Raw genomic sequence first — 22,303 nt, 5'->3', positions numbered from 1 at the left:
ATGTGAATAAGATTAAGATTTGTAAAATGAAATGGTTAAACATTTTAAAATACTTCAAACTCATGTTTGTTTCTTAAACTTTCTAGACAATTGACGATAACTGGCTTATGTTCTATTAGAAAATCTGCCCCTGGAAAAATGGTAAGATTTAAGAAAACAGTTGATGGTAGCAGATACTATGACTTCTGTTTTCCTAGCTTGGTGTAGTCTATGCAATCTAAAGCTAATGAGAGCAATAAAAAATGATGCAGAGGCCACTGTACTTGTTTATTTTTTGAAATTATTTTAAATGGATCTGTTATCCATCAAACCACTAGATGTATACACAGAATTTGATATTGTTTCCCGTGAGCTATTCCTTTTATGTCAAATGTTTTTAAAAGATTGATTTTGAGAAACACATTTTAAAACTTAAAACTTTTTCTTAATGATACCTAAATGACTGGGGGTTGTCTGTCATCTGTCAAAATCCAAAAGATGCCCATCAAATCTTGTCAGTTCAGATGCCTTAGCATTTAAGAACTTGTATCCTGAAATCAGTCCCAAATTAAAAACAAAAGTAAAATAATACAAGTTATGGTGAAAATTGCAGTTTTTCTTATTCAAGGCAAAAGACTGATTTAGCCAAGTTTTATCTTGTTTTCAGTTTTGCCATCATCATAAAAGCTATTTTTTTCTAACACAAGTAAACTAGGGATTTAAACCTAAGGTAACTAAATTCTGCTGCACAAAAGTACCATGTCATCCCAACCTATCTTCAGGTGCTGGAGGAGCTGCCTCTATTTCTCTCCTGTTCCCTGTCATATAGAGTGTTTTCTCATTTGATTTTTGGTTCATTAACCCTCTTTCAGATTGATTATATTTTCTATACAGAGCATCTCGATGGACCTATCTCCTAATTTACTCTGTCTGTGTTTCCTTTTGTTAGTGTATCAAGGCCATCTCTGTTAGAGATTATAGCCAGCCTTCTCTGTCTCATCTCTGCTATGCTATTTTTCTGCCATTAGTTGTCTGCTTTTCTCCTTCATTGCACTGTCTGCCCCATTCATTGAGGCCTCTCTGCCACTGTTCCTGAAATCCTGGTGTTTTTTTTTTCTCTCTCTCTAGAATGTCCTTCAGTATTTTTTGAAAGGTTGGATTAGTGGTCACAAACTACCCCAGTTCCTCTTTGTCATGGAAGCATCTTATTTCTCCATTAATTTTGAGAGACAGTTTTTCAAAGTACATCAATCTGAGTTGAAGGTTATTTTCTTTCAAGGCTTGGAATACTTTGCTCCAAATTCTTCTTGATTTGATGGTTTGTGTTGAGAAGTCTGTCATGATTTTGATGGATTTTCCTTTATAGGTGGTGTTTCTTTTTTCTGACAGCTTTTAATATTCTGTTCTTGTGATGAATTTCTGGGATCTTGATTATTATATGTCTGGATATAGATCTGTTTTGGTTATAGCTGGCTGGTGTTCTGTATGCCTCATACATCTAAATGTCATTTCCTTTACCTATGCTTGGGAAGTTTTCCTTAATTATTCCTGTGAATAGCCTTAGTATTTCATTTGTGTTTACTCCTGTTTCTTCACTTGCATTTTTTATTCTTAAATTATAGATCCTCTTGTCATCTTCTAGCCTTTGAATTGTTGCTGCCTGTTTTCTTGTTATTTTTAAGAGCTCTTTCCTTTCATGATCACATAATGCAAACCTATCTTAATGTTTTGATAGTCTATCTTTAGTTTCTTCCAAGCAATTTTGCCAGCTTTAAATGGAGTTTATAATTTCCTGGTAATCTCTTTGAATCTGTTTCATGTATTCTAGGTTTTTAAAATATTCTTCATCAAAGGTTTCTCTCCTTTTTCTGTGTTCCTCCATTCTTGTGGCTGTGTCTTTTTGAGAGGTACTTAGCATTTCTTTTATTAATCTTCTTATATCTTGCTTTACTTGTATTAGTATTTCAGTTTTGAGTTCTTCTATAATCTCACAAAGATATTTCTTTATGTCAGCTGATGCCATGTCCAATATTACATGTTTGCTGCCCTCAATCTCTTTGATATTTACCTCTCCTGGACCCATATTCTCTAAGTCAGCAGCTGGAGGTTTTTTTCTTGTTTCTTTCTCTTGTCATGTTTCTGGTTTCTTCCATACAGGTGTATGGTGGAGGTCCCAGCCCCTTTCTATATTGGTTACAGTTCTTCTGAAATGTGTGGGTTAGGGATTGCTGCCTCTCTAGTTTGCTGTTATCACTAAGGTGAAATCAGGGACAGTTTAGGCTGGCCTCTCCCCTCTGAGCCAGTCAAACAGTGGGGGCCTTCACGACTTTAGTGTGTGCTGCACATATGAAACCAGTTTGAGACAATTCCTGGGGCAATTTTGCCCTGACCAGCAGCCCTGACCCAGCCCAAGCAGATCCCACCAATTCTCTCTGGGCCAGGAATGGCCAACTGACACTTCTGTGGTTCCTGGTCCAGGCCCATCCTGCCCAATTCCCATATGTCATCCAGCCAGTCACACACACACACCCCCCCCCCTGCAGGAGGACCAAATCCCAAGCACTCAGTGCAGGTTAATGCAGATCTCCATGCTAAATCTCTTCTCCACTGCAACAAGTCCTCCTGGTGAGAACCTTGGGCTCTCCAACTCCTGGCTTCAGCGTGACTGCAAGTCGTCTGACTCCAAGGTGCGTAACACAGCGGGACTGGCTCTGGTGAGAGCACATCTGGCTTCAACTTTCCATCCACATTTTTCTTTTTCCTTAGTTTCTTCCTGGGTCATGAGAATCCCTCTCCTTTCATCCAGTCTTCTCCATAGTGGTAAATTCTAGCATCTGAGCTGTTTCTCTCAAAGAAGCTCTTTACCTTGCTAACTATCAACACACCATCTTCTCAGGACCCAAACCACTACTTATTAAATACTCATATGATCTTGACCCAGATCTAGGCACTGGAGACAGTCTGGTAAATATAGCAAACAAATTATTTTGACTCTAATGAAACTTACATGTGAGGGACTCCAAAAACATTATGTAATTTAAATACTAGAGAACCCACTTGTTTACCATATTGATTTTCTTTGATTATTTTTAATATATTTTATTAGTGCCAATTAATTTTAAAAATATTGAGTTTCAATGTAGTGTTTTCATGCAGGCACACATAATATTTTTATCATATCTATCCAGTTACCCTCCTTTATGCCTCCTTATCTCTATCCTTTATTCCTTTCTTCTTGTCTAATAACAGTCTCCCTCTACTCCTACGTGCCTTTTAGATTCCACATACAGTAATAGAGGGAACACAGTGTACTTCTCTTTCTGCAACTGGCTTATTTCACTCAACATAATGCTCTCTAGTTCCATGCATTTTCTTGCAAATAACACAGTGTCACTCTCTTTAATTGCTGAATAATACTGCAACGTATGTTTTCAGCTCCTGCCAAACATTTGATGGCAATAATGGTGTGATTTGTGTGGGGGGGGGCACCAGAAATCAAACTCATGATCTTGCACTTGCCAGTCAGAGGTCTATGCTGCAGAGCTAAATCCTCGGCCCCTCGAGTTGTGTGATTTATTTCTGTATCCTCTATTCCATTAGCCTGTGTCCACTTTTAGGCCAGTACCATCCTGCTTTTGTTACTATTGTTTTGTTGTATAATTTGAAATTGGGCATTGTCATGCCTAGAGCCATGCTATTTCTGCTTAGGATACCTTTGCCTATTCTGAGGCTTTTTGTTTCCATGTGAATTTTAAGAATTTTGTATTCCTTGTTCTGTGGAGAATGTCTTTGGAATTTTTATGGGGATTATATTGAATGTATAAGTCACTTTTAGTAATATGGTCATTTTACCAATATCCGTGAATACGGGGAATTTTTCCATCTTCTTGTGTATTCTCATTTTTACTCAGAGTTCTGTAATTATTGTATAGATATTTATTTCCTTGGTTAGGTCGACTCTTAGTATTTTTCTTTTATTTTGGAAACTATTGTGAATGGAATTATTTTCCTGATTTCCTTCTCAACTAGTTCATTATTAGCATATAGAAAAGCTGTTGATTTTTAAAATGTTACATTTGTATCCTATGTTTTTCAAAAAGTAAAAATTATAATACTGATTATTTAACCTCCTATTAAAACAATCTTAAATGACAAATAGTAATTTTTAAATAATGTATCATAAATTAATGAACTATTATAAAACATCAGGCTATCAAAACGCTTAACAATACTATCCCTCTTTCTTCATTTAAAAAATTCCATTGGGGCTGAGATGCAGCTCGTTGCCTGCCTGGCAAGCACGAAGCCCTGAGTTCAATTCCTGGTACCAAAAAAAGAAAAAAAAAACCCAATAAATAAATAAATAAATAAATGGAAAGCATTCATTGAACTTCTATTATGTATTAGGAACAATTTATAGTATCTTGTATACAATAACTGATGAAATAAAGAAATCAGTACAGAGCAACTCTGAGATCTGGAATGATCACATGTTGAGAAGGACTCTAGAAGCATCCTTGAATGTGTAAAGTGCTGTCCCTGTATTAAGCTAGTGCACTTTTATGCAGGAACTATTCAAGTGGAATTCTTAAGCATCTTATTTATCTAGTTTCCAACCTAATAAATTAAAATCAGAAAACTGAAAAATTGGGTTTCAATCTAAAGTGATGGTAATAAAATACTAACAACAAATTTTTTAAAAAACCCAAATCAGACATATCTCATATTGCAAAGTACTAAACTGAATAGTTTATGTTTTTATTTTAAAGCAAATAAGACAAAACAAAACAGAACAAAGAAGATCAGAGAAAAAATGCAAATAACACAGGATTTCAAAACAAAACAACAGGAAATCAGCAGTGGCTACCATAATGTCTCTTGTTTTCTTCAAAATAGTTGTCCATACCTTCACACATAAGTTAATACAAAACAAAATAGTATAAAAGCAAACAAAACAAAAGAATGAGAGCCTTATGGGATTTCAAAACCAGACACTATGAAATCACTAATGGCTACCATAATGTCTCCTGTTTTCTTCAAAATAGCTGTCCATACCATCACACATATTGAAATCAGATTGATGTAAATTCAAAGAAAGAATTCTGTACTGTTGCCTCCATTTAAGAACTGTGGTTTCTACCACTACCTTTTTAAAAAGTTTCCACAAAATATCATTGTCAGAGAAAGCTTAGATCCTTCAAGAAGTAGACTTCATGTACTCAAAAACAAAGGTCAATACAGCTAGATCAGTCTGAGCAGAAAGGAGAAAAATAAGAGATGCTTTTGTAGAGACAGGCAGCGTACAAGCCATGTATCATCTGGTAAGTGAAGGTATTGTTTTATCTTGTCCTGAACATGATACAGAAGTTTTGAGAATACATAGAAAAACTAACTACCTCTCCAGAATGCAGGGCAAAAATCTTAAAATAAGCAAAAAGTTTTCTGAGAAGTCAAAATGTTGTCATAATAAGTGTTGCATATTAGTCTCCATGGATTCCATTTGAGCCCACTTACTATCAGATGGGGACATTTTAGAGCTCCTAAGTCAGCACTTGCTAAACTCAAGGAACATTAGAAGCCAAAAGCTAGAAATAAAAAAAAGGCTTGGTATATTCAGATTATCAAGTAAAGACCACCTGATAGAAGTAAGTAAATAAAATAAATAGATAAATCATTAATAGATACTATCCATTCTGCCTGATCCATTCTATATAATTCATTTGCATAAGAACTCAAAATATATAACTTTCTTGGGGCAGAGTAAATAAATACAAATACAGAGTTCCATTACCTTATGCCCCCAATAAGGTGGATATAGCAAATTTAAGCCCATAATAACAAAACAAAAATAATTATATAAATACATCGTAGATAGACTTTGGCTCAAAATCTCTACACTATATACAATGGTAATCAGGTGAGATATAAGAAAAGTAGACTAACAAATACTAGTTAATGTAAAAATGCAAAATCAATGACAACAAAAAAGGAAAGCAAACCCTATGAGAAAAATACTGATCCTGCAGAAGCAGGAACCTCAGTTTTGTAACAATCAAGCTTTAGCAAAGGTCCACAGAATGCTAGTGTTTATTTCAGTTTTCTCCTTTAATTTTAATAAGAATTCTTTTATTTCACAGGTAAATAAATATTCAGTAACTTTCCCAAATTTATTGAAATTAGGATTCAAAATTTTGTATAGGTCCAAAGCCTATAGTCTCTACTACACCCCTTCCTTGGCTGCTGTTAAGTAGCAAAAGAAAAGAAAACCTCACCAACAAATTACATGGTGCTACTGTAGCTGTGGAAGGCAGTAATTCCAGTAACTATCCATAAAATAAAATCATCAAAACTATAAATCAGTCAAAGCTTTTCACACATTAAGTAGGTCTCCCAAAATGCTGATGTGTACTCAGTCAGTTAGAGGTTGGGAAACCAAAGCCTACAGAATAACTGTGACTCTCAGCTGTTGAGCTGTCAAACTAAGAAAGGTTTGAAATTTGGTGTGGGGGGGTGGGATTACCAGAAGTTGAACTCAGGACCTAGCACTTGCCAGGCAGGCACTGTGTCATTGAGCTATATCCCCAACCCAAGGTTTTGAAATTTATTAAAAGGTTTTAACAAGAAAAACTCAATAAGGAATGTAAAGACCATATGTGAACCACAAAGCTTAAAATATTTTATTTTTGATCTTTTACACAAATGTTTATTGACCCGCAAACTAGGTAAGTTTACCTAAAGTAAAATTAACAAAGTTGTGAATTAAACAAGGTTTTTCATGTCTTTAATCCCAAATGTACTGTGTTTCTTTGACTGGCTACATTTTGTTTGTATTTACCTCCAAATTTTAAAATACCTACTATTGATTCTGGCCTGAGGTTTAAGATATATATTTTTTTTCACATAAATGGAGATAAGACAAACTCTGTACCAAATACCATATGAAATGATTAAAGAGCACTGATCCTAAACCATGCTTTGGTGGTAAGTGTATGGTTTAGTTATTTGTACAGTGGGAACCCACGGAAAGGGGAAGACAAGAGCCAGAAAATTTAGGGAAAAGTTATGGAAACTCATTGAAATCAAAGGGAGGACAACCTAATATAGACAACCACCTGAAACTAATCAGCGTCACTAAAAGAGGCCGTCTACCTCCACATGAGTTATGAATCAACTGTAGAAATCCTAAGTGATACAATTCATTTTCTTTCATTTTTACTAATTGTGCCCAGTGACTTCCACCAAACTAAAGCAATGGCCCAACTAATTCAGAAATCTGGATGGAGCTGGATTGATGTCATAATCATGGGTGATGACTGTGAATGGCTGGCTCTCCACACACTTGCAGTTCAGGCTGCAGCAAGTAATGTGTGTATAGCTTTCAAAGAGGTTCTCCCAGCCTTCCCCTTGGATAAATCCATCAAAGTCAGTGTCAATCAAACACTTGAAAAAATCATTGCTTGAAAATCACTTGAAAAAATCAGAACCACAGGTTAATGTCATTCTGGTATTTCTAAGGAAATTCCTTGTTTTCGATCTCTTCAATACAGCCATTGAAAGGAATATAAATAAGATGTGAATTGCCAGTGATAATTGGTCAACTGCTACCAAGATCATCGCCATTCCCAGTGTTAAAAGGATTAGCAAAGTTGTGGGATTTGCTTTTAGAAGAGTGAATATGTCCTCTTTCCATTTCTTTCTTCAAACTCTGCGTGTGTATCCCAATAATAATAAATTCCTCCATGAATATGCCATGCTTTCATCTGCCAGGGAACATATCAAAGACAGTGATCTGAGTCAATATATTTCCAACCATTCTCCTGAGATACTGACCTACGAAGTTCACCAGGCTATAGAAAGAAACTTATTCATGACTTCCTCTGGCATTACACGGAACCAGAGCTCAATCACAGTGTTCAGCTTGCTGTGGTTGCTCTTGCTTATGCTCTCTGGAATCTGTGCCATGCTCAAGGCTGTCAGAACCCCCATGCCTTTCAGCCATGGGAGGTACTAACTGCCTGGCGCAGGTAAGAGAATACCATTGCTTCCCTGGTAACTCCCTTGCTTTATTTTGAAAATATTTATATTCACTGCTTTTAACTGTGTTCCTTTTCTAAGTAGAAATGGTCAGTATTTGAGTAACCTGTGTTCATCACAGTCCTTTTTTCTTAAAGACGACAGTTATCCTTTATCTTCACCTCCTACTCTTGCTGACCAAAGTTTTGTACTTTTATTTCCCAAGAAGATTCTGTTTATAATTCTGTCTTCTTTAAATGTATGAATTTTTCAATGCCTTATATAAGTGATCTCTTTTAATATTTTTGGCCACAAGCACTAGATTCTTTTTGTTGCCTGCTAAGTATAGTAGAGTAGCCCTTTTCTGAAATACTTAAACTAGAAGTGTTTCAGACTTTCAACTTTTTCAGATTTGGAATACTTGTATCTATATAATGAGACTCTTGGGAATGGGATCCAAGTCTAAATGCAAAATTCATTTATGTTTGTATATACCTTGCTTATTGCCAAAAGTTAATTTTACACCGTGTTTCCAGTTCACCTGTGTTAGCATTATGAGGTTAGGTATGGAATTTCTCACTGTGTTGTCATGTGGGCACTCACTATGTTTCAGACTTTGAAGGATTTTGGATTTCAGATTTTGAATTACGAATGCCCCAGACTTATTATGATGAGGGACCTAAAGCTAAGAAGTATCATACATAGGTTTTGTCTGAATCTTTTGATGCTAGACCCTTTGCTTTTCACTGTATCACTAGTGGTTTATAATCCTGTCACCTCTAGTTAGACTCCAGTATCTCAAGTGTTCTGTCTGGGACTCTAGACATCATCAAGGAAACGTTAACCCTGTTATGATTTTGAAGGTTTAAATGAACTACCAATTGCGTATAAAACTGGTTCTGTCTTTTCTTTGATAACACAGGAAAGTTAAAGTTTAATGTGATTGTATTTGTTGAAAATTTTTGTTTTATATTTTAGGGTTTTTTGTAAGTATGTGTTTGTGATACGTAGTAATTTCATTCATCTTGGGGAATTGTCATGCATATATGTGATATCTTGATCAGTATTTTTTAATGCTCATGAACAAGCCACTAAAAATAAACTGCTTCTTTTAATGTGCACTGTACACATTAGAAAGAAATTTCTCAATGTGTATTTCAAAGTCAAACTTGTATATTTTAAAGTAGAATCATGTTATAAAAATACACACTTTACACTTCTAAGAGAAAAAAAATAACAGACTAAGACATAACTCTTCTGATCACATAAATATGTACTGGACAATTGCTTTTCACATTTGTGATTCTTTCTTATTCTTTTTTTTATTGATGTTGGGGATTGGACCCATAGCCTTGCACATGCTAGATTTGTGCTCTATCCACTGAGCCACCCCAAGCTCTGCAATTTGCGTTAACAACCCAAAAATATAAGGTCTGAGGTTCTCAGCTTACATTTGGGTGAATTTGGGTATTGTAGGCTGTTCATTTTTAAAATTTACTTTTGATCGATATATAATCATTGTACATATCTGTGAGGTATGTATTTTTTACTGTTAAAACTATTTTTTCATTGTAAATGCAAAGCCTAAAGTACAATAGAGTTAAAATAAATAGTCTTTTTAAATTTACAATCTGAAATTATTGATATACATAACGCTTTTTAATGTATGCTTGCAAGCATTTTCTTAATAGGATAAAACTGTAATGAGGTGTTGGTGAAAACTATATACTGTCTTATTTAGATCACCATTTTCCCCCACAGTCCAAGTTTAACATGATGTTTTCTAAAACATTTCAATCGTTTTGCCTAGTAAAAGCTATTCCAGAAAAACTTTTACTTTATTTAAAAAGTAGGCTACCATAATAAAACCCCTACATACAATTCCAGTAGTGAAAGAATGAGAAAGAGAAATAGAGACCAGTCACAGAGACTGACAGAACAAAAAGGAGAGGATACAAAGTCCCATACAAAAAAAGTATACAAATACCAGAGCTATTTATCTACTATAGATCTGGGAAAAAGCTGGGAAAGTGTTTTAACTCAGGAATACATTTCAAACATTTTGAGAAAAAGACTTGAGAAATTTTTCTAAAACATCTTATTTAAACACTAGAAGCCTGGGGTCATCCTGGGGTCATTCATGAGCATTTAAATAACTCATTTATCCAGAAGCAAACAAACAGACTATAAAGGAGGACTTGTGACTTGCTCCTTTGATCGTGATGGAAGTAAGCCTGTCGGAGGATGGCCAGATGCAACAGGACAAATACTGTGCGGAACTCTTCTCATAAGCAAATTTTCATAGATCCCAAATTTAAAAGCTCAGCAACATTTAAGATCTCTATCATGGATACATTCCATTTTATCAACTGGCAAATTCACTGACATCTAAAAGACACTTTCTGAGTGAGTTGAGATTCAAATAATTTTGAAAGGTTTAGTTTTCGCAGTGTGTAAATATAAAACAGACTTTGGCTCTCTGTTTGTTGGTATTGTGAGCAGTGTACACTTTTTAATGTTTGTCAGATGTATGTGAGGACACCACTTTCTCATTGTGACTAGTGATTCAGATCTTTTTTTCTTTTTACTTATAATGATATATAAGATAGTAAATGATGTATATGTGATGATATTTAACAAATAAGTGCTGGGCGTCTCAGTGATGTATATGCAATGATGTTTAATAAGTAAGTGCTAGATGTCTCAGTGCTCCAGGGATTGTGGTGAGTACTGAAGATATGGAAAAGGAAATGACTCCTTCCTTATAGAAGTCACTTGTCTATTGTAGAGTGCAAGTGAGTAATTATGGAGTTGGTTATGAAATGGGATGGTGCATGGTCACGTTTCACACAAACACAACGTGGCATAGGAGGGCATAACTGAACCAGTTTGTCCAATATTAGCAATCAGAGAACACTTTCCAAGAAACATGACATTTATGATGAATGTAATGGAAGCATAGGCAGACAGAAATACTTAGCAAAAGGTGGAAAATGGTGTCATGAGACTGAAGTCTCACATGGAAGCACTAAGCAAGAGACTGGTAGAGTTTGTGAAGGATGGATAGTAGTGATTCATCCATTAAGACATCTCAAACTTTGATGCACATTTAGATCACCTGGGAATCTTAGGCAGCTGCTAATTTTCTAATTGCATAATGGGACCAGAAAATCTGTATTTCTAACAATTTCCCATGTAATACTCTTATAGCAGAACTACCATTTTAATAGGAAGGCTATAAACTGAGTTTTAATATTTGGACATCAGAAAGCAAAAAGGAGCCAACTAAAGACATTTTTAGGCAAATATTGATGAGATCTACTTCCCCCTGGAGAAATCATCTTCCAGCTACAGTGTGAATTAAGCAGAGGAACACTAGATTGGCAAGAGTAAGACCGATGTGGTAATCCAAGAGCAGTATAAGAATGCTCTTTCTATAGGTGTGAGAGGAAAAATGGACAGACATACGCCAATATTTTTAAGAGGACGGGTGCAGAACAGTTAGGGACAAATTGGATAGAAAAGATAACAGAGACTAGAATAGTTGTTGCAAATGATTCCCAATGTGGGCAACCAGTGCTATTGTCTGACATGGAAACGTAGAGAAAAGGAAAAAGAAATATTAAGCATTCTGGAGATGTTGGAATTGAAAATTTTATGAGATTTGCATTCCTAACCATGTTAGTTGTACATTAATCTAGAAGTTAGGGGAGACATGAGAGTGATTTAACAGAGGTAACTGACTATTTAAATCACGATATTTTAAGTGTTCATGTAGCTCACTTTTCATCTAATGTTAAGGAAGGGCTCATGTTTTTTATACTCTGTCTTAAGAAAGAGCAGTGTTTCTGGTTATCACCTCTTATAGAAATGTAGAGAGCGAAGAGACTACCAAAATTTAGGTCTGTGCCATAGTCACTCACATTGTTAGCCTTAGTTCAGTGTGCTTTCTTCTACACCACAGAAAACTCCACAAAGAAAAAGACAAAGTCGAGACACAGGGCAAAGACGTAGGGCATGTCCTCTACTGTTCTCTAATTCAGTCTCATAGCTCTCTCCCCACAAATCAACTATAAAACTGGAGCAAATTAAAGAAGTTCGAGAAATAGAAAACAAGGTCAATCATAACACCTTACTTGGTGTGGCCTTCTGGCCTTTTGTCCCTTAAAAACAAAATATTACCAGGCAGATATGAGTTATACAGTAAAAACCAGTCTCTATATTTTGTGGTGTCAATTAATATTGAAGCTCAGAGTTTCCATGAAAAAAATAAGTCATTGATGGAAAAAAATTTGAGGAAATTAAGAACTGGAGTGTTAATGTTCAAATTTTACCCTAAATCACAGTAAATATTCTAGTGTATTTAATGAGTAAAGAATATACTGGTTTTTTTTTTTATGAGTGTACTGTTTTGGTTGCCTCTGTCCACTTTCCTGTAAGAATATGCATAAAATAGTGCAAGTCTGTTTTTACATTATACAATGTTTTCATTATTTATAAAACATACATGTGTCAGAACTTTACCTTATAAAATCAAATTAAGTGATGGAAAAATCATGTGAAAAATATAGTTGAAACAAATGTGGAAGAAACTCTATACCCTAAAGAACTAAGATTCGTAGTAATGGTTAAGGAAAGAATAGTATTATTTTTTTATTTCCTCCATTTTTAAATTTTAGGACATTCTAGAATACATGTTTTTGGTTAATTGCACAATGTTAGATCTAATATCCTGCTTCCTTTACATATTACTAATTAATTTGAATTCACTAAAGGAAGTAAGAAATCTGCAGAGACATGATAAAATTAAAACACAAACTAGAGATTTCACTAAAGTGCTATTTTGTCAGTGTCATGAGTATAACATCTAACATATTTGCCTTAAAATTTAACTTGATTTTCCTATATTCTGTTAGCAAAAATGAAACACTCAAAACGTTAATCTTTTAAGAATAGACTAGAATAATTCTATTCATATAAAATAATTTCTGGTTACTGTTTTGAGTTCAACAAAGTCACAGAGAACTCTAGACGTAGGTAATAAGTAAGCATAATGAGTGCATTTGGTGAGAGTTTTGTGTACCTGTGCTTACAATGCAAGTTGATGGTAAGTCACAGCTATAACCTAAGGGTCCTCCCTGCAGCTCAAGTTTGATGTGCCTGCCTTGTTAATAACATATTTCCTGTTCTAGCTCTATCATATATCCGTTCTCACCATACAAATTGGGTAACAAGAAATTTTTCACTATATTCTATTTCTCCCAAGTTAAAAAAATCATTTTACAAGCTAAATTAGAAACAGGAGATCTACTATGATGGTCCACACCTGTAATCCCAGGTCTCAGGAGGCTGAGGCAGGAGAATTATGGGTTTGCGGGCAGCCTGGGCTACGTAGTGAGAATTTTTCACATAACAAAACAAAACAAATGGATGGAAGAGGGGAAGAAGGGAGGAGGGAAAAAGAGTGGAAAGGATGAAGGAAGGGAAGGAGAGAAAGGGAGGGAGGAAGAGACGAGATAGAATTTTGAGGTCATCCATTGAAATAGACTTAAGAACCATTGGAGATAAGATAGTCACTGTAACCATCAAAATTGTACCACTAATAAAGAATGGAGCCACAATGAGCCAAGCATTTATGCACATGCTTGGGTTTTAATGTCCTAGGCTGGAGTAGCTGTAGAAACAGAATGGCAAAATTTTGGAGGCTAGAACCCAAGTGGAGCTCATTTGGAGTTCTCCAAGCCACTAGTACAGAATCTTATTTTTTCTCATTTGAACTGATCTCATTTTTCCTGACAAGGCAGTGTTCTGACTGAGATGATGGATACACTTAGAAAGTTTATGTTCAGTGCTTCTTTTCCTTTTCATTTTGTACAGTTACTTGATGTGCTGAAAAATCTGAGACTTGTGGATGGAGGAAATTCTTTATGTTGACACCCACGGGGACCTGAACACTGTACAGATGCTGTGCTGTGGAAGGAAACCAATGGCCAGATGACCATCACCAAGGTGGCAGAATATGACCTGCAAGATGATGTCTTTATCCTCACAAGAAACAAAAAAGGAATTCAGGAAATGTAAGCTAATTTTCCTGCACACTACACTGTACCACTTGAGCCAACTAGTACCTTACCTGCAGAAGTCCTTAAACCTGCGAGGACCTCTGCAATCCCCTGCTGTGGCTTGAGTCTAGATATCCACCCAAAGCTTCACATGGTCATAGTTGGAGTTTTTTTCAAACGTGGTTGGATCTAGAGTATGTGATGCTGGAATTGATTCATGGTACAATGCTAGTTTCAAGGGCACTAGCATTAAGGGTACCACCTGCCCTGAGTATTCTGGGTAATATAAAAGCCAGAGAGAAATCTGTGGTAATCCCTTTTTGCTTTCCTACCTTCTGCCATGCCATGGACTGTTTCTCCTCTGTGATGCCCCTCTGCCATACCATCCTGCCCTAGAACCAGCCAATCATGGACTGAAACCTCTGTGGACTATAAGCTAGATAAACCTTTCCTCCTCTAACTTTGGGTATTGGTATTTTGTCTCAACAATGAGAAACTGTCCTAAAACATCCCCCTACTTGCTCAATGTCTCACCTTCCTCCAAATTCCATGACTAACTAGTATAACACTCTCCTGGACACCGGGTCAATTTCCTTGCACCCTTTTTAAAATTTTTTTATTTTAAAGATATTAAGACAAAGCACATCAGAACAGAACAATGTAAGTAACATGGTATTTCACCACAAGAAAATCCATAATTAATAGTAACTACCATAATGTCTCTTTGTTTGAAATAGTTGAGCATAATTTCATATACAATAGTATCAAACATAAAAAATAGAATAAAATCATTTAAGAGAATGAAGGTATTACAGGGCATTCAGAACCAAATAACAGAAAAAGAACAAAGGCTACTATATTATCTCATTTTCCATGGAAATTTTGTTTATACTTTCACATATAATGAAATCCAATAAGATACAACACGATAGAACCAATGGAAACAGAAAAACAAAAGAATGGTAGGACTTCAGAGCAAGATGATATTAAATCAGCACTACTGGCTATTATATAATGTCTTGTTTTCTTCAAAATACCATCACAGATAATAAAATCAAACAAACCAGGATAAAACCATTCCAACTAATGAATGGAACCATTATAAGGCTTCAAAGCAATGTAATGGGGAATGATGATTACAATAAACTTTTAAGTACTCTTACAATTTCTCTTTATTTTTCTTTTTTTGGTCTTTTTCCTTTTTATCAGTACCGGGGATTGAACTCATGACTACCTGCTTGCAAGGCAGGTGCTTATGCCGCTGAGCTAAATCTCCAGCCCCAGTACTCTTACAATTTCTTGCACTAAGGAGACTATATGGTATTTATACATATGAGTTTGATTTATTTCACTTATGAGTATGGTTTCAAGCTGTACCCATTTATTTATAAATATGATCGTTTATAAATGTGATCATTCCTTAGAGCTGAGTAGTAGTTCATTGTATAAAAATACCACAACTTTTTTTACCATTCTTCAATTGTTGGACACTTAGGTTGTTTCTAAGATCTGGCTATCACAAATTATGCAGCTATAAACATGGGTGCACATATATCACCTTGTTATGATGTTTACAGTTCTTCTGGGAATATGCCTAGAAGCAGAATAGCTAGGTCGAATGGGACTTCCAATCCGAGCATTTTGAGGAATCTCCAGACTGACCTCCACAGTGGTTGCACCAGTCTACACTCCCACCAACAGTGCAGGAGAGTTCCTTTTCCCCCACAGCCTCTCCAGCATTTGTTGTTGGTAGTTTTCTTGATGCTGGCCATTCTTTCTGGAGTGAGATAGAATCTCAGTGTTGTTTTAATTTGCAATTCTCTAATGAGTAATGATGATGAACACTTTTTCATGTATTTATTTGTCATTTGTATCTCTTCATCTGAGAACTGTGTATTCATCTCAGATGCACATTTTTGGATTGGATCTTTGAATTTCAGGGGTCTGTTTTTTTTTTTAATTCTTTGTATGTTTTAGACAGAAGTCCTTTGCTTCAGGGACAGTTCACTAATATTTTTTCAGTTTGTGGGTTTTCTTTCCACTATGCTGGAGATTTCTTTTGACATGCAGAAACTTTTTAATAAGAGGTGATCCCAGTTATTGATTCTGGGAAGTATTTCCCATGTGATTTGAGTCCTGTTCATGAATTCTCTACCTACCCTTATGCCTTCAAAATTTTTACCTACTTTGTCTTCCAACAGATTTAGTGTTTCTGTTTTAATATTCAGATCTTTGATCCATTTAGATTTGATTTAGTACATGATAATAGACATGGGTCTAATTTTAGTTTTTGGCATATGGAGATCCAGTTTCCAACACCATTTATTAAAAGAGACTGTTGTTTTTCCAGGGAATAAGTTTGGGCCCTTTATCAAAGGTAAAGTGGTTGAGTGTGTTTGTAGTTGTGGTTGTAGCTTCTCATCTATTCCACTGATCTTCAGCTCTGTTTTTATTCCAGTACCATGTTGATTTTACTAGTTGATTTATAATATAACTTCAAGTCAGGGTTTGTGATGCCTCCTGCCTTGCCTTTGCTGCTTACAACTGCCTTTACTATTCTAGGTCTCTTCTGGTTCCAGATGAATTTTAGGAGTAATTTCTCTAGATTTATGAGGTATGTTGATGGTATTTTCATTGGGATTCCATTGAATCTGTATAACAGTTTTGGGAGAATAGCCATTTTCACCATATATAGCCTTTCTATCCATGAACAAGTGATGTCTTTCCATTGTCTGAGATCCTCTTAGATTTCTTTTTATAGAACATTATGATTTTCCCTGTATAGATCTTTCACTTCTTTTGTGAGATTAATCCCTAAGTATTTCATTTTTTTTTTTTTGGATGCTAGTGTGAAGGGTGTGCCTTCTCTTATTTCTCTCTCAAGTCATTTTGTTGTTAGTGTATAGGAATGTTATTGATTTTGAGTATTGATTTTGTATCCAGATACACTGCTTCATTTATTTATTATATCTAGGAATCTGTCAATGGAGTTTTGGGGGTCTTCTATGTAGAGTATCATGTCATCCACAAATAATGATAATTTAACTTTCTCTTTTCCTATCTTTACCCCTTTTATTTCTCTCTCTTCTCTAATTACTCTGGCTAGTTTTTCCAGTACCATGTTGAATAGGAGCGGTGACAAGGGACATCCTTGTCTTGTGCCTGATTTTAACATAAAGGCCTTCAGTTTAGGGCCATTTAATATGATGCTGGCTGTTGGTTTGTCATAGATGGCATTTATCATATTGTGGTAAAGTCCATCTATTGCAATTTCCTGTAAGGTTCTTATCATGAATGAGTGTTGGACCTTATCAAAAGCTTTTTCTGCATCTACAGAAATGATTATGTAATTCTTACTTTTGGCTTTATTGAGATGGTGGATTACAATTATTGATTTACGTATGTTGAACCATCCCTGCATGCCTGGGATAAATCCCACTTGATCATGGTGTATAATCTTGTTGATGATTTGCTGCATCCTGTTTGCCAATATTTTATTCATGATTTTTGCATTTGTGTTCATTAGGGAGATTGGCCTGTTGTTCTTTTTTTAGTTGGGTTTTTCTTAGGTTTTGGTACTAGAGTAACATTTGCTTCCAGGAATGACTTAGGAAAGATTGCTACCCTTTTGTTTTCATTGAAGAGTTTGAGGAGTGTCAGCATTAAGTCTTCTTTTTATTTCTTTTAGAATTCCACAGTGAATCTATCAGGGCCTGGGCTCTTTGTAAATAAGGACTTAATTACATTTTCAACTTCATTAATAGAAATTGGGTTATTCAGCAGTTTTACATCTTCTTGACCTAGCTTTGGTACTTCATATGTTTCTAGGAATCTATCCATTTCTTCTGTGTTATCAAACCTATGAGAGTAGAGGTTTTTGAAATAGATGTTGATGACCTTCTGTATTTTCACAGAGTCTGTAGGGATTTCACCTCTTCATTCCTTATTGTATGAATTTGAACTTTTCCTCCCTTTTTAAATAAGGTTTGCCAAGGGCTTATCAATTTTATTTATTCTTTCAAAGAACCAATTCTTTGATTCATTAATTCTTTGGATTGTTTCCTTATTTGCATTAATTTCTCTATTGCATTATTTCTGCTCTGATTTTTATAATTTCCTCCCTTCTTTTGGCTTTGGGCTTGATTTGCTCTTCTTTTCTAGATGTTTAATGTATAGCATCAGGTTATTTATTTGTATTTGTTCTGTTTTCCTAATGTGGGAACTCAGTGCAATATATTTTCCTCTGAGGATAGCTTTCATTGCATCCCACAGATTCTGGTAAGTTGGGTTTGTATTTTCATTTTCTTTTAGGTATTGCTTAATTTCTTCTTTAATTTCCCCTGTGACCCATTGATTGCTCAAGAGTGTATTACTCAATTTCCATGTGTTTGTGGGTTTTTGCAGTTTCTTTTATCATTAATTTCTAATTTCATGGTGCTATAATCTGATAACATGCATGGGATAGTTTCAATTCTTTTGCATTTATTTAAATATGTTCTTTGGGCTAGTATATGATCTATTTTAGAGGATGTCCCATGTACTGATGAGAAGAATGTACATTCTGATGTTGTTGGATGGAACACTCTGTATATGTCTATCAAGTCCATTTGTTCACATGTGTGATTCAATTCTTTATTTGTTTGCTGATTTTCTGTCTGGTTGATCTGTCCCTTGGTGTCAATGGTGTGTTAAGGTCTCCTGTTATAATTGTGTTGTTGCTTATTTTATTTTTCATTTCTGTTAATATTTGCTTTGTATAGCTGGGTTCTTTAGAGCTTGGTGCATATATATTTAAGATTGTTATCTCTTCCTCTTGAAGTTTTCCCCTAACTAGTATGTAGTGACTTTCCTTATCTCTTAGGATCATTCTTGGTTTGCAGTTCACATTGTCTGCAAACAGAATAGCTATCACTGCTTTTTCGGGCATTCCTGTTGCATGAACTATTGTTTTCCATCCTTTGACTTTCAGTCTGTGAGTTTCCTTTTGGATTAGATGGGTTTCTTTTAGACAGCATATGGTTGGATGTTGTTTCTTGTTTCATTCTGCCAGTCTGTTTTTTTTTAATTGGTGAGTCGAGACCATTTACATTAATGGTTATGACTGTTATATATTGGTTTATTGTCGACATGTTATCTTTCTACTGTTGCATCTTTATCTCCCCATTCTGTTTGTCTGCCTTGCTTATTGGCTTTTTCCTATGTTTATCTAGACTGTCTTTCAATATTCTTTGCAGGGTTGGTTTGGTGATCACGAAGTTTTTCAGCTCTTCTTTGTCTGAAAGTATCTTATTTCTCCATCCATTTTGAAGGACAGTTTTGCAGGGTGCATCAGTCTTGGTTGGAAATCATTTTCCTTTAGGATCTGAAATACTACACTCCATGCTCTTCTTGAGTTCATTGTTTGTATTGAGAAGTCTGCTGTGATTCTGATATGTTTTCCTTTATAGGTGATCTGTGTTTTGTCTCTAAAAGTTTTAATGTTCTATTCTTATGTTGCATTTCTGGGATGGTGATTATTATATGTCTGTATGTAGTTTTATTTTGGTTATGGCTATTTGGAGTTCTATATGCTTCACTAATCTGTATGTCAGTTTTCATTCTCATATTTGGGAAATTTTCAGCTGTTACTTCTGTAAATAGCTTCCTGATATCATTTGTGTTGTCACTTCTTTTTCATTTATCCCTATCAATCTTATGTTTTTCTTTGCATCATCTTGCAGCTGTTGAATTATTTTCTGATTCCTTGTTATTTTTAAAAGATCTTCCTTTTCCTGTTCACTAGCTGCAATCTTGTCTTCAAGGTTTGAAATTCTATCTTCACTTTTGTTGAAACAGTTTTGACAACTTTCAATGGAATTTTTGGTTTCCTGTATATTCAGCTTCATGTATCCTGTTTGTTTCTTATATTCTTCATCCAGGGATTCTATCTTTTTGTTTTTCTCCTCTAATTTTTTAACTGTGTCTTCTTGAGATGTGTTCAGCATCTCTTTCATTATTTTTATCATTTCTTCTTTTACCTTCTAACTTGAATTCCTTTAAAGCTTCCCAGAGTTGCTTCTTTATTTCAGTTGCTATTATTTCAGGTATTTCAGGTATATGGCATATATTTTCTTCTACATACATGGCTCCTAGGATTTCCTGGGGTGAGCTGGAGGTTTGAGATTGCATTTTGGTCTTTTATTTTGTCATTTTCCTATATCTCCATGTTTCAAGTGATGTTCCAAAGCTTCCCTTGGGCGTGTTGGAAATCATCTCCTATTATTTTAGCTCCTGAGACTCTGGCTTCCCAGGATTGAAATAAGGTCACTGGGCATTACCCAGGCAGGCCCAAAACTGCAGAGCCCAGTCTAGTGTGGCTGGAAGTTGGACTGGTCCTTAGCCACTAGGACTAATAGTCTTAAACTCTCCACAGGCTCCTGCCGCTGGTTTGCAGGAACTCACCAGTGGCAGCCCAGTTCCTCAGATTCCCCTTTCTTCATCATTACCATGTGACAAAAAACATAATTTTGATTAAATTAAATTTTGTGTAAGTATGGACCCAATGTAACTGAACTTGGCAGAAAAAATAAGGCAAAAAGGAAAAGACAAGAAAAAAATGCTGCTCATCAGCCTGACCTTAAATTCAAGATCACTGGCTTTCAGTGACCTGTAGTGCTGTGGACAGACCACTGCCCAATTCCCTGACCTGTTGACCATACTGGACAGCTGCTTATCCTCTTCTATATGCCTCTCACTTCAGTATACCTCAAACACTCTCTATCCTGTTGATCCTGCTTTCTTTTCTACCAACCAGAATATAACAGTTGGGACAGAATGCAGTGCCCACCACAGCACCCTGTGCTCCTGGCCACAGTCAGCACCTCCTCTTGACTACTGGGGTCCTGACTCCCTTTCCTCAAGGTCTGATGCTGACAATTTTACCTATCCCATGTCCTCAACTTTCCTCTCTTCTGCATTAGCTGCACAATGTCTTAGGTATGCTGGAGGCTTCCCCTTCTTATCTTAAAAAGCAACAGAAGCTCACTGAATATTCTTCTATGAGCTGCCTATACTTCTACTTCTCCTTACAGCAACACTCACTGTGTAAATTGAACACAAAGATTTACCCCAGTCTTTCTCCTCCTGCACTCCTCAAAGCTGTCTAGAATACATCAAAACTGTTTCTATGTAGTTTACTCACATTAATGAATCCAACATTGTCCTACTGTATAAGCCAGCAAGCTTGTCCTCCATGAGACACTCTGCTTGCTTGTTTCCACTTCACCTCAGTCCCTGGCCTCCTTCCTTCTATTTGTAACCTTCACCTGCTCCTTTGCTCCTGCTACCTCTACACATCAGCAACTCAGAGCTGCTCATCTTTTTTTTCCTTGTTTGTCTATCTTTTTCCTTGATTATTCTATCATGATGTTAGATAGCATCATTATACAGAAGACTATTGATGATACAGAATGTCATTATATAGAAGGTCAGTGATATCTACATTTTTATTTTGTCCTCCAACCCTAATAAATGCACAATTGCTTAACTGACATCTCTGTCTAAACATGCAATAATCAATTTAGTTTAATTTCCCCTAAGGAGCTCTTGATATTCCCTTTGAAAGCTACTCTTGCACAGTAAGTGGCAATTCCTTTTCTTAGCTCTTCATGAAGTAAAATCTGTTTAGTTTCTTGCCACATCTCTCTGTACCACTCCATTGCCAATGAAAATTTGGCTTTCAAAATGTGTCTAGAAAAGCCAGGTGTGGTGGTATGCCTGTAATCCCAGGGGCTGGCATATTGAGGCAGGAAGTCACCCTGAGTTGGAAGCTAACTGCACTACATAGTGAGATCAAAGCCAGCCTGATCTACATAATGAAACCGTGTCTCAAAAACCAAAACCAATTGAACAAAAACAAGCACTATATCTGAAATCTGACCACTGTTTACACCTGTTCAAGTGCTGTTCAGGTGATTGCAGTGATGTTGCCATCCTTCCATCTTTGCCACACCCAGACAGTTAGCCAGAGGTCCCTGCTGGACTCAGTGGTCTGCACAGTCTTATCCACACAGCAAACCTTTCTTCAGAGACCCTGTGTAACCTGAACAACACCTTCTGGCTTCATCTCCTCAGCCCTAGCCCACCACCTGCATTATCTGCTTCTCTTTCTTTGTACTCGCCATTTCTTTTGTCTGTAATAATTTTTGTTGATGTCTGTGAGGTTAATTTCTCATTTTTTTCTTTATTTCTTGAAATGTCATCTTCCCAGG

At 35.8% G+C, this 22,303-nt stretch overlaps 1 protein-coding gene across 1 annotated transcript in view; it reads left to right on the top strand.

Moving 5' to 3' along the window:
- Window positions 1-7,134: 7,134 nt before the first annotated feature.
- Gprc6a (G protein-coupled receptor class C group 6 member A) overlaps window positions 7,135-22,303 on the top strand; it is a 31,807-nt gene continuing 16,638 nt past the window's right edge. The window contains 6 exon segments of the mRNA XM_005008737.1: window positions 7,135-7,458; window positions 7,460-7,844; window positions 7,847-7,983; window positions 13,870-14,036; window positions 14,038-14,069; window positions 17,923-17,927. Of these exon segments, the coding sequence (XP_005008794.1) occupies window positions 7,135-7,458; window positions 7,460-7,844; window positions 7,847-7,983; window positions 13,870-14,036; window positions 14,038-14,069; window positions 17,923-17,927 (1,050 nt within the window).

This window comes from Cavia porcellus, unplaced genomic scaffold, assembly GCF_034190915.1.
Source record: "Cavia porcellus strain 051 isolate PalLab524CR breed Dunkin Hartley unplaced genomic scaffold, mCavPor4.1 scaffold_24, whole genome shotgun sequence".
Taxonomy (NCBI): Eukaryota; Metazoa; Chordata; class Mammalia; order Rodentia; family Caviidae; genus Cavia; species Cavia porcellus.
This window is presented reverse-complemented; position numbering and strand designations above follow the sequence as displayed.